We start from the raw sequence: 15,409 nt of genomic DNA, 5'->3' as shown, positions 1-15,409 counted from the left end.
ACATTTTCCACACAGACTCGTTGTGCGTGACAATTAATGTTCGTGAAAATTTTTTTCCAAAATGTTACACTTTATAGGACAAAAATATTATATTTAATTACCAATTGTTTAATACTGCAGACAATCATCTGACCCATAGGTGGCAGCCATCTCAAGCCAGAGGACGAGAGGACTCTAGCCGCCACGCATATAAAGGATTTAGAGTGAAAAACTTTGTTTTTACGGGTTATACTTATTTCTTTTTACCATCTTAATACTGGAAAAAGGGTCCCATAGATGAATTGAAAGAAAACTGGTTTGGACCTCCAATTTTCCTGGATTAAGCAGCATTTAGTTCGATGCAAACCAAACGAGCACTGCTCGCGTGCAATCTTCAGGGTTACCGAAGCTCTCCATATCTAACTTTGACTTCACTGCAGTGTACAATTGTGTATCATTAGCATATTGATGGAACTTGATAATATACGATGAGATGACATCTCAGCTTGCAAAAGATCTCAGCCATCGGAGGAGCCCTCGTTTTCAGACACCACCTGCATGGTGGTGGTTTTATCCTTTCTCCCCACGTTGCCTCTCTCGTGCCTCACGCTAAATTTTCACCCAGTTTCCTCTTTCTGTGAAGTTGTAGAATTAGCGTGGTTAACCCATGCCCCCTGTAGAAATATTTTCTTTCCTATATCACTCACACCCCGTATGTCTAGAGGGGCTATTTGAAACTCGCTCCGTCACAGGAGACGACCAAACAACACGCCCGCCCATGCCACCCTCGGGCTGATCCTCGACGCACGGGGCTGTAGGGTCAAGCCTGGCCTGGACCGGAAGTGCACCATTGCCACCTTTGCCAAACCTTGGTGCAACAGCTGGAGGAGCCGAACTATGTGGAGAGCCATCCGGACAACTCTGGCTGTCGGCGGCCAACTATACTCACTGGGCGACTCTGCTGCCAGTGAGTACACGCTACGTGCTCTTACAGTGCCAAGTGTGGTTTTAGTTGGGCACCGTGGGCATCTGTAGCCTTGTGCTTGGGAGGTATGGCTTACAGAGTGTGAGGGTCGATCTCGGCTCACGCCTCCGGTACAGAATATGTAGAGAACCACCAAGAGGCCTCGATCAAAATGTATCCGAAGGACCCTCGATCTCAAACAGCAGGCAACAAGTCACATCGAGGAGGAGCCCAGTCACATACCTTGTATTTTCCATTTATTTATCCTTCAACACTCTCTCTCACAATGTAAAATCAATTAAATAAATACGAATTTTGGAGGAAAATCTTGTCCCGGTGTGTGTATAGCAGCAGACCTGTCAGGATAACACCAAATTACAGGGCAAATGTCCAAGGCCAGGGAAGACAAGTACCAACGAGTTTGCACAAGAAACACATCGTTGTAATCAAAGCTCTCAGAGGGTAACTAGGCAACATAAATGACACGGGCCATGAGAACAAGGCAAGGCTAGAATCAATCTCCCATAGTCGTATATGAAATGAATTGATATCAACACAGTAACCTGGATTTGAACAACACAAATCAAATGCAATTTAAGTACAGTTCGGGGCATCAAAACAATGTAAAGGCAAGATCTACCATGGGTGAATGCACTTTTAATAACATTCCAAATCTATTTATATTAACCCAGGGCCACGTCAATGCTCAAGCAATGATCAAACGGCATGTAAGAGTGGGCAAGGTACTTGTCATCACGCTTCCCTGGAAGCCCTATTCGGCCATAAGGGAAAGGCTGCCCCCCCATCCATCTTTCCATGATACAAGTGGTTAAGGTGCGAGTTCACGTGTGGCGATTCCTATCCAAGCCCTGAGAAAGACCCCACTCAAGCCTTACCGCTGCACCCAACTCCCTCTGCGAGCGTTACACGATATAGTCCTCGAGCAGCGGCTCGCCGTCTAGGATGCGCGTGGGCGTGAGGCGGCGCAGATCGAGCGTGGTGAGCTCCCCGTCGGCGAGGATCTCGGCGGCAGCTCGCCCCGCGGCAGCCGCGTGCTGCAGCCCGTGCCCGCTGAAGCCGCCCACGTGCAACAGGTTGGGCACCTCGGGCAGGAAGCCGATCACCCCATTTGAGTCAAACTCGTTGTGCTCGTAATATCCGGCCCACGCGCTGTGCACCTGGCAGTGGGAATGCGAGGGAAGGGATGTGTAGGCGCAATGGGACGTGAGCCACGAGGGGTGGTAGTAAAACGACGCAGCGGTAACACGTTTGCCGCTTGTGGTTTGTGGTAAAGCTGCCTTGGGAATCTGGACCACGCCAACCTGCATGGTTCATGAGCCAGACCAGCTTGAATTCAGTGGTCATGGGAAATGCAGCATGAGTATGTGGGCTGTGACACTGGTACGATTTTAAAACGTACACATCAATTCTGAAAGTAGTGCTGTGGTTAGCACATTGTGCTACTAACCCGGCGACATGAATGTAATTCCTGCTCGCAGCTAACATTGGCGGTGGATATTTGAACCTGTCCTAGGCCTCCCTTAGATCAACTCGACCTTAAATGGGTACCTTGTGTGGCAACAAATGAGCACCGGAGAAACAAAGGCAGGCAGGCATGGTGTTACCCTCCCCGTGTTTTATGCCAGCCTTTATAGGTGACTAGCGGTAAGCACCTGGCGTTGCCCGGGCGACACAGACATCGACCCACACACATAGAAACACATCGACTTACACACAAATATGGACTGACACACACAGACATCGACTTGAGACACAGACATGGAGTTACACACACATATCGACTAACACACACACATAGACTTACACACACATATCCACTCACACACACACAAATTGACCTACACACACATATGGACTTACAAAGACACACATATCGACTAAGACACACACACATGGACTTACACACACACATGGACTTACACACACACATGGACCCATGCACACACATATCGATGCACACAGACACAGACACATACATAGACTTACACACACATGGACCTACACACACACATATGGACTTACACACACACATATCGACGCACACACACACATGGACACAGACATACACACATTGCCGTAGACACATCGACTGACACACAGACACACACAAGCACACACATGGACTGACACACGCACATAGAGCCACACACACATGGACTGACACACGCACATCGACTTACACACACACACATCACCGCAGACACGCACATCAACTCACACGCACACATGGACGTAGACACACGCATTATTATTGTTAAAATAAGTAAGTTAATTTTTCATTAGTAGTTGTCTACACACACACACCACGCACACACATTGACTAACACACAGATCGACGTTATGCACTGCTATCACTACAGCAGTGCATACTGACTGTGGTGGTACGTGCTATCACAACAGTAGTACATGCTGACTCTATAGCAGTATATATCGACTGGAAAGCACAAACCACAAACCACGAACCTGACAGAGTGGCGTGGTGAGGCTTAGTCCCGTGCAGAGCCCCCGGCCTTGCCTAGATTGCCCAGCCAATAGGCTGGGGGCTGGGCCGCTACCCCCCCCACCACCATCCCCCCGGCCGCGCAACAAAAATATGATCTAAGCGCTATATTAATATGTACGGACTTCATAGTAGTAACTGTACGCATTGGGGTGGGGGGGGAGAAGAGGACATCACACAGTGAAGAATGTACCTCAACGTTGTGTTTTTTTGTAGCATTTTTAACGCGAAACAAAATTTTCCCCTCACCCCCACCGAACGCGTGTGACTTGGCATGGTCCGTCCCCGCCACCAAAAATGCATGAGTTGGTGTGGTCGAGCGCGCGTATTAAATAATCGAATAAAGAAAAATCTCACTAAATCGCTAATTTAACTAATTTAAAGGCGACGGACGTGAAAAAAAGAATTGCGCTTGCCAACCGCCGGGCTTACGGCGTGGTACCTGGCAAATTTTTTTTTTCGGAAACCCCACCGTTTGAGAGCCAAATCTATTGCAAGCGCGTGAACACACACAGACAGACAGACGAAAAATGACATATATAAGATGCTCACTAACAGCAGTCTGTTAAAGGTTAAACGGGGGGGGGAGATATTTGCCTTTGTCGCGCGTGCTAGCCTCACCTTGAGCGACTGGAATGCCGGCACACGGTGTGCCAGTAGTGGCCACACCTTCTCCTGGAAGTAGTCGTAGTCCACGTCCAGGTTGTCCACGCTCGGCTCCTCGTCCTAGACAACCCCACGCAGCCCGGCCCCAATCACGGATTCGCCCGGCGCAAGCTCTCTACGCTCTATTCCGCATCGCCAACCTTATGATCTAAAATATATTAATTTATATACCCTGGAGAGCCACACTAAGTTCTTTTTTTTAAAGAGGGCCCTGTGTTGGGTTTTTATTGGAAGATCTTTAAAGCCAATTATTGATGAGTGTTTTGACGTGGGAGGAAACTGAAGCACCCGTAGGAAACCCAAGCGTGCAAGAGGTGGAGGGGGGGGGGGCAACACTCTATCGTTGTCCAGATGGAAACAGATGGAGATTAGTCCACTTGTTGTATGGCATTCTTCTGGTGAGCCAAGGTATGGCTCCTCCTTGACGCCCATGGGAAGGGAGTTTCCACAGTACTGGATTACAGGTCACGTGCATAGCCACCACTGCCAAAACATTGCTTTGTCCATCACAAAAAAATTAACACGTTCGTCAATAACACTGCTTTAATATATGTAATAGGTGCTGTTTCGAGCAATGGTTATTTTTCATTGCACATAAATAAAGCAGGGCCATTTATCACAATGTCACCTCGTATATATTTCTTTCAGGCCAGTGTTTCCTTCACCAATAGGATGGAAATCGTACATCAACACGTGCAAGTCTTTTTGTTAATCCACTGCTGGATGAGGGCCTCCCCACGTCGCACAACATTGTGGGAGTTGTACGATTATAATTCACCGCGCTGGTCAGGGCGGGTTGGTGAAAGCGGGGAGCATACACGTAAAAGCATCGAAGTCGATTATAGCAAATGGATATTGCTACACTGCCTTTTGTTGACAACGCAGCCACCACACCAGCCTTCAGCTAGTTTTTTATGTATGTTGAACTTCTTTTGCACCGTACGTAGCCAACCGTGCTAATTGTAGGTGCAATGGTCACCCATTCAAGCACAATCCAAGCTCAACCATGATAAGCTTCAAAGATCTGACATTAAGAAATTTTAACTGGTGGATCGTTTTTCAAGCCTAAAACCGCCCCACATTCTCACAGCAGCTGAACAGACAGGAAACCCTCGTCATTTGAGAGGCAATTTAAAACGTTGATGCGACGTTCCAAATAGCCAACTCTAAAAAGAATAATACAATTCATAACGCACGCAATGTTGTGGATCGAAGACGCAATTCGGAGCCGAGCTCAGTGTCAGATTGCATCGCGCGGTTCCAGGGAGACTCCATTAAATGTTGAGCTGAAGAGATACATTTTAGATGCTTTTTGAACGAAGATTCTTTTACGGATGAGAATAGGGATGGCATTCCAGATGACGGGGGCTAACAACGAAGAAACGACAACAAGCAATTACAGTCCTTGCCCTGGGAGTTTCAAGGAGGTTCTGTGTCGCACCGCGAAGATTTTAACAATTCAAGCGTAAGGCGTCAGCAGAGAACTTAGGTATGGCGGGTCCCCGGATAAATCTGGTTGAAATGAGCAGCCAATGAAGGGCACGAAGGATGGACAGGGAGTCAGGGCGAGGGTTGCAGGGGCCGTGGACAACTCGGGCAATGTGATTTTGGAGGCGTTGCAGCTTATTTTTGTTGCTTAGAGTGGACCAGATGAGGACTGAGTTACAGTAGTCGAGCGGCAACCCAACGATGCTGCAGGCAAGAGTATTCGCGATGTTGGAGGTGAAGAGCGGACGTAAATAGCGGAGGGCCCTGAGATGGTAATTGCAAAAATGAGGTTGATATGGATGTCAAAGAAGAGAGTGAGATCGAGAGTGACGCGGAGAAATGTCAGATGGTCGGAGAACGGAACAAAGCGATTGCAATGACCGATTTCTCCTCACATTTGTAACAGTATTGCGTCTGCACCGAACTAAACATTTATTTTGTTTCATTCATCTTCTATTGAATTATGGTCACGAGCTCGATGAGGATGAATGCACGGGTGTTAGTTAAAACATGTGCGCGTACCGGTGGAGGAGACATGCCCCCGATGTAGTTGCCTGTGATGCCCTCCCTCCTGAAGTAGGCCCCGCTTGGGTCCACAACGAGGGGACAGTCCAAGCCCGGCCCGTCGGGGCAGTGGAAAACGAACACGTACCTGGGCACGCGGCGGGCGGCACCACCACCACGGCATCACCACGCCGCAGTTACACCACCGTCAGGTCAAGATAAAAGCAACGCCCTGCAAATACTTCATCCCACCAACGCTTGCAGAAGTTTGCCACCTCCAGAAGATTATTTTGGCCTAATTTTCCACGCTGGCCAAACATTACGTGTATCAATTATGCTGCGAGTCGGTGGAGAGAGGCTGGAGTGGGAATTTTTTTTTCCTTTTTTCCTGCAGCGCCAGGAGACTGAACCGGTGGCTTCTGGAAGTCGTGTCGCTAACTCACCATTTTGCCTTTAATGACAAATGCCGTTGAATGTTTCGTGCTTGTGTACCGCTGCCAATGCCATTATAGTTTTTTATTTGTGATTTGTACATTTATACACACAAAGTTGCGTAACTTCACAAGGGCAAAGAGAACCCGTAAATACATTTCAAACCATTGTCTCTCAAATTGTTTTTTTTACTCTTGAGGAAACACTAAAGCGTGAAGCGCTCCACCAGCCTCAATTGGCCTCCGCAGATTCATGAGCCGCACCCCAGGACTGCTAAGTGCCTCTAGTGCTCCTACTGCCCCCAGCGATCGGACAGAGTATGTCAACCAATCAACACTGCAATTCGGAAAGAATTGATATGTTCACATTTTTTGACTATGGAGATGTGCTCATTAAATACCACGGCTTCCAATGTGCTCAAAACTATTTGAAGATGTCCTCACATTCACAGCCGCTCACGCCACCTTGTAGCTACGATCAAAACCCCCCTGCCACCGCCCCCTCACCACTGTCACCTTTTCCTAGGCCCGATGGGCAGCTGCGGGAGCAGGGGCCCGAACTCGGGCCGCGTGTCTGGCAGGGTGTGGGTCACACGGCCGTACGCGCCCAGGCCCTGCGCGTCCGAGCCCAGGGCGGCCATGCGCGCCACCTGGCCCATCCAAGCGCCCGTGGCGTTCACCACCATCGAGCAGTCCACGGGCTGGTACACGCGGCTGTGGGGCGCCATCACCTGCACCCACGTGCACGTACGCACACACACAACGCAACACACACGTATACACATGCACACAGACGCACTTACACACACTCGCATAACAAAAACACTTGTATATACAAAGACTAAAATCCACCGTATAGCCTTAACAGACTGTAGGGGCAAGTGCTGTTAGCGAGCACCTATAAATGCCGGCACGGCACATGAGGGGGTGGGTGGCCAACACCACGCCCGGCCCCCTTTGTCTCCCTAGCAGCGATGTTTACACATTGCACCAGGTACTCATTTGAGGATGAGTCGACCTAGGGGAGGCCCAGGACCGGTTCAGATAATCGTCACTGGTGTTTTCCATAAGCGGGAATCGAACCCGGGTAGCCAGGTTCGTAGTGCAGCGCACTAACCGCTACACTACCACTCCCCACATGCACACATGCAAACACAGGTGGATAGATACTGGTAGATAGCCAGGTAGATCGGTAGGTGTGTATGCAGGTAGGGAAGTATGTGTGTTGGTGGGTAAAAAGCTAGATCGGTGGATGGCAAGGTAGATTGATGTAGAAATAGGTAAACTGGTGACTGTCAGATAGGCAGGAAGCTAGATATACAATTAGGTAGGTTGGTATTCGGTATGTACCAATGCATTGGTTTTGTAAAATTGTAGATAGTATGGACATAATGCAAATGTGTGTTTAGAGGTGCTTAGTTTAGTACTGATAGCTAGGTAGGGAATTGCATCTGAAGGTACCATGGTAAGCATACACTCATGAAGGTGAGCAGGCAGATAAGTAGATGTGTAGGTGGATAGGTAGGTGGGCAGGCAGGTGAATACGTTTGTAAGTATGTAGAGGAGTAGGCAGGTTGGTGGTATTATTGATGGGTGGGTAGGTAGGTAGTGGGGGTAGGTAGTGTGTGGGTATGCATATAGCTAGGCGTATAGGTGGACAGATAGGTGGGTGCTAGCGCAGGTAGGTAGGTAGATGGGTAGGCAGATGAGTAGGTTGGTAGGTGGGTACGCTGACTTATCAGTAGGTGTGTAGGTAGGTAAATAGATAGGCAGGTGAGTGGGTAGGTAAGCTGGTGAATGGATAGGCAATAGACTTACATAGACCTTGTGAATGATCGGAGTGCTGCTGTTTCCCATCCAATTGGAGAACTTAAACCCTATGACATGGGGATAGAGATGAACAATTTCTAAAATTACGCATGAGACTCACTGCGTTCACCATTAGTCGGGTTTCATGTGAGACTGACGAAGGCTCTAAACGCCAAACTAAGGCAAGCAGCCAACCGGGGCATGTGAACAGAGGAGAAATATCACTACAACAGGCATGTGTGGGCACCTTGTGAAATATTCTGTTCATTGGTGATCTCCTGCAAGAGGATAATGTTGTAGGAGATCACCAATGACCATCGCCAGCAGGGTCATCTACAAGATGTCCTGCATCCAGTCCCTCCTCCACTGGTTTTCTGTCCGCCCCAGCAGAATCGGCTACAAGATCACCTGCTGCCTGTGCCACCACCGCGCCTCGACTCTAGGTCATCCACCGTGTGTTTGCTCGCTCCTGTCACCCTGCGATACAGCTCAAGGTGGAACTCTGTGCAGGAGCGTGGACTCGCACCCTTCCTTCTCGCCACACCAAGGACCAGGACCCGCACTGCCGGGCGTCGTTTCTCTGTGGCAGTCCTCGCTGTCTGCAACACGGCCATCATCCGCTGCACATTCCCAGCAGCGTTCAATCTACACTAACATTTATCATCATCGTCATGATCCATGGGCAGGTGCCCACTGCACATTTTGTCATCTATTTCCACTTCTTGTACCAAAATCCTCAGGTAGTGCCACATCTTTCTAGCACCAATCTGTTATGTCGTCATCAAGCCATTCGCTGTTAGATCTTCCTCTTTTTCCCGTTCCTTCCATTTTTCCAAACAACACACTTTAAATTTTCTTGTTGTTGTCCATCCTACATATCTGTCCAAATTAGTGCCAATTTCCTTCTCATCACTGCCTGCATCAAGTCTTCTTCTATGTGCAACCTTTTTATTACTTCTACATTGGTCACTTTGGGTCGACATCCTTCTGTAGAAATATATTTCGAGTGCCAATATCTTAGATACTTAAAAGGCCCCACTGGCTCTTGCCTGAGCTTGACTGTGCGCCTCAAGAGTCACGGTCATTTGTGTCCGTGAAATATTGCGCGCATTACAAATTGCACGATTATGATTATTAGAGCTTCGTGTAATCCAATGAAGAGTTACTCGGCGATGTGGGGACGTACCGGTGACCTCGCCGTTGTAGTAGTAGACGCCCATGGAAAGCGCTTTCCTGCGCAGCGCCTGCAGCAGAGCCCAGGGGTCGAACCAGCCCTCGTTCTCCAGCCCTGGCCGAGGCACCGCACCGTAGTGACAGCCATATCACCATCAGCGAATTCCCGTTGGGGATGACCTTTGCATTCCTAGGGCGCGTTGATTAAATGCCTCAACAACTCAAAGCGCCTTGCATCAATGTCTCATCGCAACCACGCCGATGCCCTGCAGTCATCTAGCCGAGAGAACTCCTGGTGGCAGCTGACCCTGTGCGGCACACGGTGAACGCACCGCCAGCCTGAATTATGGAATTAGTCTGCCAGGAGCAGGCGTTGTTGTAGCTCTGTGGCGTTTCCCATGTAATTTGTAATTAATTACATTTGGCAAATTTGGACCCTGACACCGGCATGCATATGCAAACTGTCATTAAAAATTTAATCAGGAGAAGACAACCCTCCTAAAAAAAGGGTCGTGAGACTCTGTGAGGCTTTCCTGGATACATTTGTCGATTTAAATTAATTCTGCAACATATTACTGTTTAACAAACTCGCCCAGCAGCCAGTTGGCTGACTGCTAAGTTACCAAGTTGAGTGGGCTGCGGAGAGGGAGGGACAGTTGGACTGCTGATTGGCATGCGTAACGATCCAGCCCTTGCACGCCATTTGACTGTTACGTTTGAGGGTCACCGGTGGGGCAGCTATTGGCACTTGGGGGTCATGATGCAGAGTATGAATAAAAAAAGTTGCATATTTACATCATCATTTGAATCTTCTTGTTTCTTTCGGTAAAGTCACGTAGAAGGGAAGTAATAAAATAATAAAAATAAAACATAATAAAACAATTCTCACGACGTTTCGGCTACAACGCAAGCAGCCGTCTTCACCTGAAGACGGCTGCTTGCGTTGTAGCCGAAACGTCGTGAGAATTGTTTTATTATGTTTTATTTTTATTATTTTATTACTTCCCTTCTACGTGACTTTACCGAAAGAAACAAGAAGATGAATCCCTGCAGTCACGAAAGCTTTAAATCGAAATCATTTGAATCGTTTTTTTTTCAGCCATTCCATGAGTCGAAAGGTCAAAATGTCAAATATTTGACATACAATTTGCATGAATTATAGATTATTGGTGACCATACCACATGTTCCAGGATCAATGTTAATCAGTGGACTGATGAACTTGTTATAAGCGAAGCAGGCAGTGCATTACCATATGTAGCCAAGGCGATTCCCTCTGTGTTGATCCAGGGGAACTTTGTCTTGAGCTGGGTAGGTGAGAGAAGATCCACCTTGCAGTTCTCTCTCCTGCGAGCACCGACACAGCATGATAAGGCGACGCATACCAGCCCCGTAGTTTCCTCGGTGCCGCAATAAACTAATAATAACAAATATTTTACAGAAGTCTACTCAGCCTATCAGTCATCTCATGGGGTTCACGGTGATAAGTGATTATGTAATTTATGAGAAATCAACAGTGAATCACCAAATCAACAAACTGGCATCTGCCACTGGAATGTAAACTGTTCTACTATTAGCTCAGTAAGGCAAGCACTGTTCAATGCCCATTTGGGCAGGGAGGCAATTTAACTCGTCCTGTCTTTTTTAAAAACTCATCTAAACCATCATGAAGTAACGTTCTACGGACCACTATACAGGCATTTCTGCATCAACGGCAGCGCAGAAACAAGACTGTTAACTCGAGGGGGCAACGCAGCACACACACAAGTCCCCTGCAGCAGCCACAGCCACGCACGGGAGAGGCCCTGTGCTGGGCCACGTGGCCACTGCCTGTCTCTGCAGGCCACAATTTCTCTCACAGCAGATTGCGGTGTTTCTCCTCCATGTTCGCTGCCTCCTTTTCGCCGGCCAGCATGAGGTATCCGGATGGGTTGAAGAACACCTCGGGGGGGTCCTCACCCGGAATGGTCAGGTGGTCCTGCAGCAGTTGACAGACACAGGACTCGATGGCAGCAGCAGTGGAAAGCGACGGAAGGGACAGTTCCACAAATTGGGCAACCTCGCGGGGGAAAATGTGAAAATCATTCTAACCGTACGTACACGGTGTCATTTGGAGGTCATTATAGTTTTCGAAAATATGCCTTATTTATGGAACAAGTCAACGGTCTGACACAAACATTACTACTATAATAAGCCAAGGATGTGTGTCCCGTGCGTGATGTCACTCCACATGAGGCCCACCCCCCCACGTGACGTCACTCCACATGAGGCCCACCCCTCTCATTAATATTCATGAGTGGGTGGATTTTTACACTAACGCAGAGGAAGGTCAAGCTGAATTAAATATTTTTTTACTCAAAATCGCCTGAAATATGACGTTTCTTTATAGAAAGTGACGGTAATAAATAAATATACGCAGCACAGTGCTATATCCGTATGTGACGTCACTGCAAAAGAGCCCCCCCCCCCCCTCTTCATTAATATTCATGCCCTCGTGAAAATTTACACTAACGCACAAGAAGGTCGCTCACTCCACATGCCGCAACCCCCGTGATTAATATTCATGAGCGGGTGGATTTTTACACTCACGCAGAAGGTCGAGCGGAAAAAAACTTACATTTTCGCAAATTCGCTTTAAGTTTGACGTATCTTTATTGGGCAGCTGTGTACCTTGATGTTGCGCAGAAAGAAAGCCCCGTACATGGACATGTGGATGTTCTCGGGCAGGCTGAACTGCTGCCGGATGCCACCCGCAGCAAGCACGGACGACGCACGCTTGTACTGGAGGCAAAAGCGTGGAGACAGAGCATTCAGGATATTCTTTTGCATGGCAGCAATATGTTCAAGATATAAATGCCAATGTTGAGGTCTTATAGCCACGACGAGAGGGCTTCAGGAGTTTGTGTAGTTTTTCTATTCCTCTGTTGACGGTGCGTGGCCTATAGTGATGTTATACAAGGTCATCTTCAACATATCTCGATCTAAATGTTGAACTTCTCTCACACCATACATAGCCAACCGTGCTAATCAGAGGCAAATACGCTAATATATGGGTCTCTATGTATTTCTACGGGTCTCTATGTATCTCTGTGTCTCTATGCATTTCTACGAGTCTATTTATCTCTACGTCTCTATGGGTCTACGATACGGCCCATAGTTGATGGTTGTACGGCCACAATCCCACCGTGGCTTGTCCTCAATTTTACGATCATGAAGGAGCTGAGTGCATCGGTCTGTTGATGCTCCGATGCAGTTGGTGGCTACATCGGCAACCATCTCGAATGAGGCGTCTATTCTGGACGTCCACATATCACTCAAGTGCGATAATAACAGAGGATGAATCATCATCCCCCGCCAGCAATGTCCATAGGCACAGCTGCCACTGGGGGTGCCCTTTCTAAAGATTTGATCATAATGATTCAGTGCGGGTTTGTGAAGGCATGGAAGCATAGACGAGGGAACACAGAATGGAATTGAGTTGCGCTGCCTGTTCAGCCGGGGGGGTTGACCCCTCGGGTCCGGCCGGGGGGGTCACGGGGGGGTCACGGGGGGGTTGACCCCTCCGGGTCTGGCCGGAAGGGTCAACCCCTCGGGTCCGGCCAGGGGGGTTACGAGAGGGTCACGGGGGGGTTGACCCCTCCGGGTCTGGCCGGGAGGGTCAACCCCTCGGGTCCGGCCGGGGGAGTCACGGGGGGGTCACGGGAGGGTCACGGGGGGGTTGACCCCTCCGGGTCTGGCCGGGAGGGTCAACCCCTCGGGTCCGGACGGGGGAGTCACGGGGGGGTCACGGGGGGGTCACAGGGGGGTTGACCCCTCCGGGTCTGGCCGGCAGGGTCAACCCCTCGGGTCCGGCCGGGGGAGTCACGGGGGGGTCACGGGGGGTCACGGGGGGGTCACGGGGGGGTTGACCCCTCCGGGTCTGGCCGGCAGGGTCAACCCCTCGGGTCCGGCCGGGGGAGTCACGGGGGGGTCACGGGGGGGTCACGGGGGGGTTGACCCCTCCAGGGTCTGGCCGGCAGGGTCAACCCCTCGGGTCCGGCCGGGGGAGTCACGGGAGGGTCACGGGAGGGTCACGGGGGGGTCACGGAAGGGTCACGGGGGGGTTGACCCCTCCGGGTCCGGCCGGGGGGGTCACGGGGGGGTCAACCCCTCCGGGTCCGGCCGGGGATCTTGACCCCTGCGTGACCCCCCCTCCTTATCAGCCTCGACCCCCTGCCCCCCCTGCCCCCCCCCCCCCTGGGCTTCGCTTCCAACCTGGGGGTCTTTCTCCACGAGCAGCACGCGTTGGCGCTTGCGCAGCGCGGTGGCGCCCTTGCGCGCCAGCCAGTAGGCCGTGGACCAGCCCATGACGCCGCCGCCCACCACCACCACGTCCTGTCTCCTCGGGGGGCAGCTCGGGCAGGTTGCCGTCGCTGCACAGGGTCGGCACGTCGCCCTCGGGCAGCAGGGCGCCCACCTTGGTGCGGACGCTGTCCAAGGCATCGCCAACGCCGGCGGGGAAGCGTCGCCACGAGCTGAGGCGGGACACGCGACCCGCGAGCGGAGGAGGAGGGGAGGAGAACACGGGCTTGCCTAGCCGCCCCGCAGGCTTCGGGGCCACCCTACCCGGCGGCAGGAGGAGGCCGAAGGGGGTGGCGGGTCGGGCGGTGCCGCGCACCGCGCTCGCGATGGCCCAGCTCATGGCGGTGCCGTGGATGTTGATATCGCAATTATGCGTGTTACAACGCGTTACGCATTAAAGTATCGATGTCAACTATTGACGTATTGGGTGCAACTGGTTGTGTTGTTGCAACTTGTGAAGTTGGTGATCGTTGCTGCTGGCCGCTTGTAGTTGTTTGTGTGTTTGTTGCAGCCGTGATGTGATTTAGTTGTACACTACTCCTGACAGCACTACACCAACACGTGTGTTTCACTGACAGCACTACACCAACACGTGTGTTTTACTGACAGTACAACACAACACGTGTGTGCACGGCCATGTGTGTTACTGTACAGGACATTTAATGCCTGGGAATCGTTAATCGAATCTCATTTGCACAGCGCGATTCGGATTCGATTGCTTTTTTTTCTTACACATTTTTTATCATACAATTTGAACACGCTTCCGCGCAAACACACAGTAGTTAGCATCGTTTAAGCCAGCTTTACATCAAATAACAATTGCAATGTTGACCACCGGATAGGATTTGCGATTGATGTAAGAGGAAATCGCTGCCTGGATCGATGATCACAATGCGACGATTTCACACGGAGCGGGAGGCGTGGTCGTGGCCCATTGACCTCATTGGGTCTGAATGTTTAGACTGTAGGAGGAATCCGATGAGCTATAAAGCTCTTTATTCACACACGTCCAGTTGAGCACGGGGTCAGAACGTCACAGCAACAACAAATACAAAAGCGCAATAGCAGTGCAAAATATAGAAAATGTAAACAAATTACTTTTTAAAAAATCGATACACATTTTTGTTTGTATTTTACAATGGAAAGCTATTGAACCTCCCACCCACCCAGAATCAGAATATTTATCCTGGAGGAATCCGATGAACTATAAAGCTCTTTGTTCACAGATGTCCAGTAGGGGAACGGGGTCAGAACGTTACAACAACAACAAAAAATACAAAATCACAATAGCAGTGCAAAGTATAGGAAAGGGTAAACAAATCGCTTTAAAAACTATACAAATAAAGCGAAACTATGTTTTAATCTTACCATGTTAAATGTATTGACCCCCCGCCCCAACCCACCCAGTGGTAGGGTTAGGGTCACTACCGAAATCTCCCGATTACACTGAGCTGGACTCAACACATTTGTAAATAACAGTGACCTCAAAAGGAACAAAAAATATAAGGGCCATTGCCTGAAACGTCACCACATGT

General features: G+C 49.8%; 1 protein-coding gene across 1 annotated transcript; it reads right to left on the bottom strand.

The window, feature by feature from the left end:
• Window positions 1-1,183: 1,183 nt before the first annotated feature.
• On the bottom strand, window positions 1,184-14,548 carry FOXRED1 (FAD dependent oxidoreductase domain containing 1). Its single transcript, XM_061561549.1, is given in 11 exon segments — window positions 1,184-2,121; window positions 4,086-4,190; window positions 6,141-6,270; window positions 7,070-7,284; window positions 8,372-8,430; window positions 9,549-9,650; window positions 10,786-10,880; window positions 11,393-11,511; window positions 12,204-12,314; window positions 13,788-13,907; window positions 13,909-14,548. Coding segments are annotated over 11 exon segments (1,617 nt in total). The 5' UTR covers window positions 14,215-14,548; the 3' UTR covers window positions 1,184-1,866.
• Between the last annotated feature and the right edge of the window lie 861 nt (window positions 14,549-15,409).

This window comes from Lethenteron reissneri, chromosome 27 (genome assembly GCF_015708825.2).
Source record: "Lethenteron reissneri isolate LAM-NWPU_2019-01 chromosome 27, ASM1570882v1, whole genome shotgun sequence".
Taxonomy (NCBI): Eukaryota; Metazoa; Chordata; class Hyperoartia; order Petromyzontiformes; family Petromyzontidae; genus Lethenteron; species Lethenteron reissneri.
The sequence above is the reverse complement of the archived record's forward strand: the minus strand, read 5'-3'. Positions and strand labels throughout refer to the sequence as shown.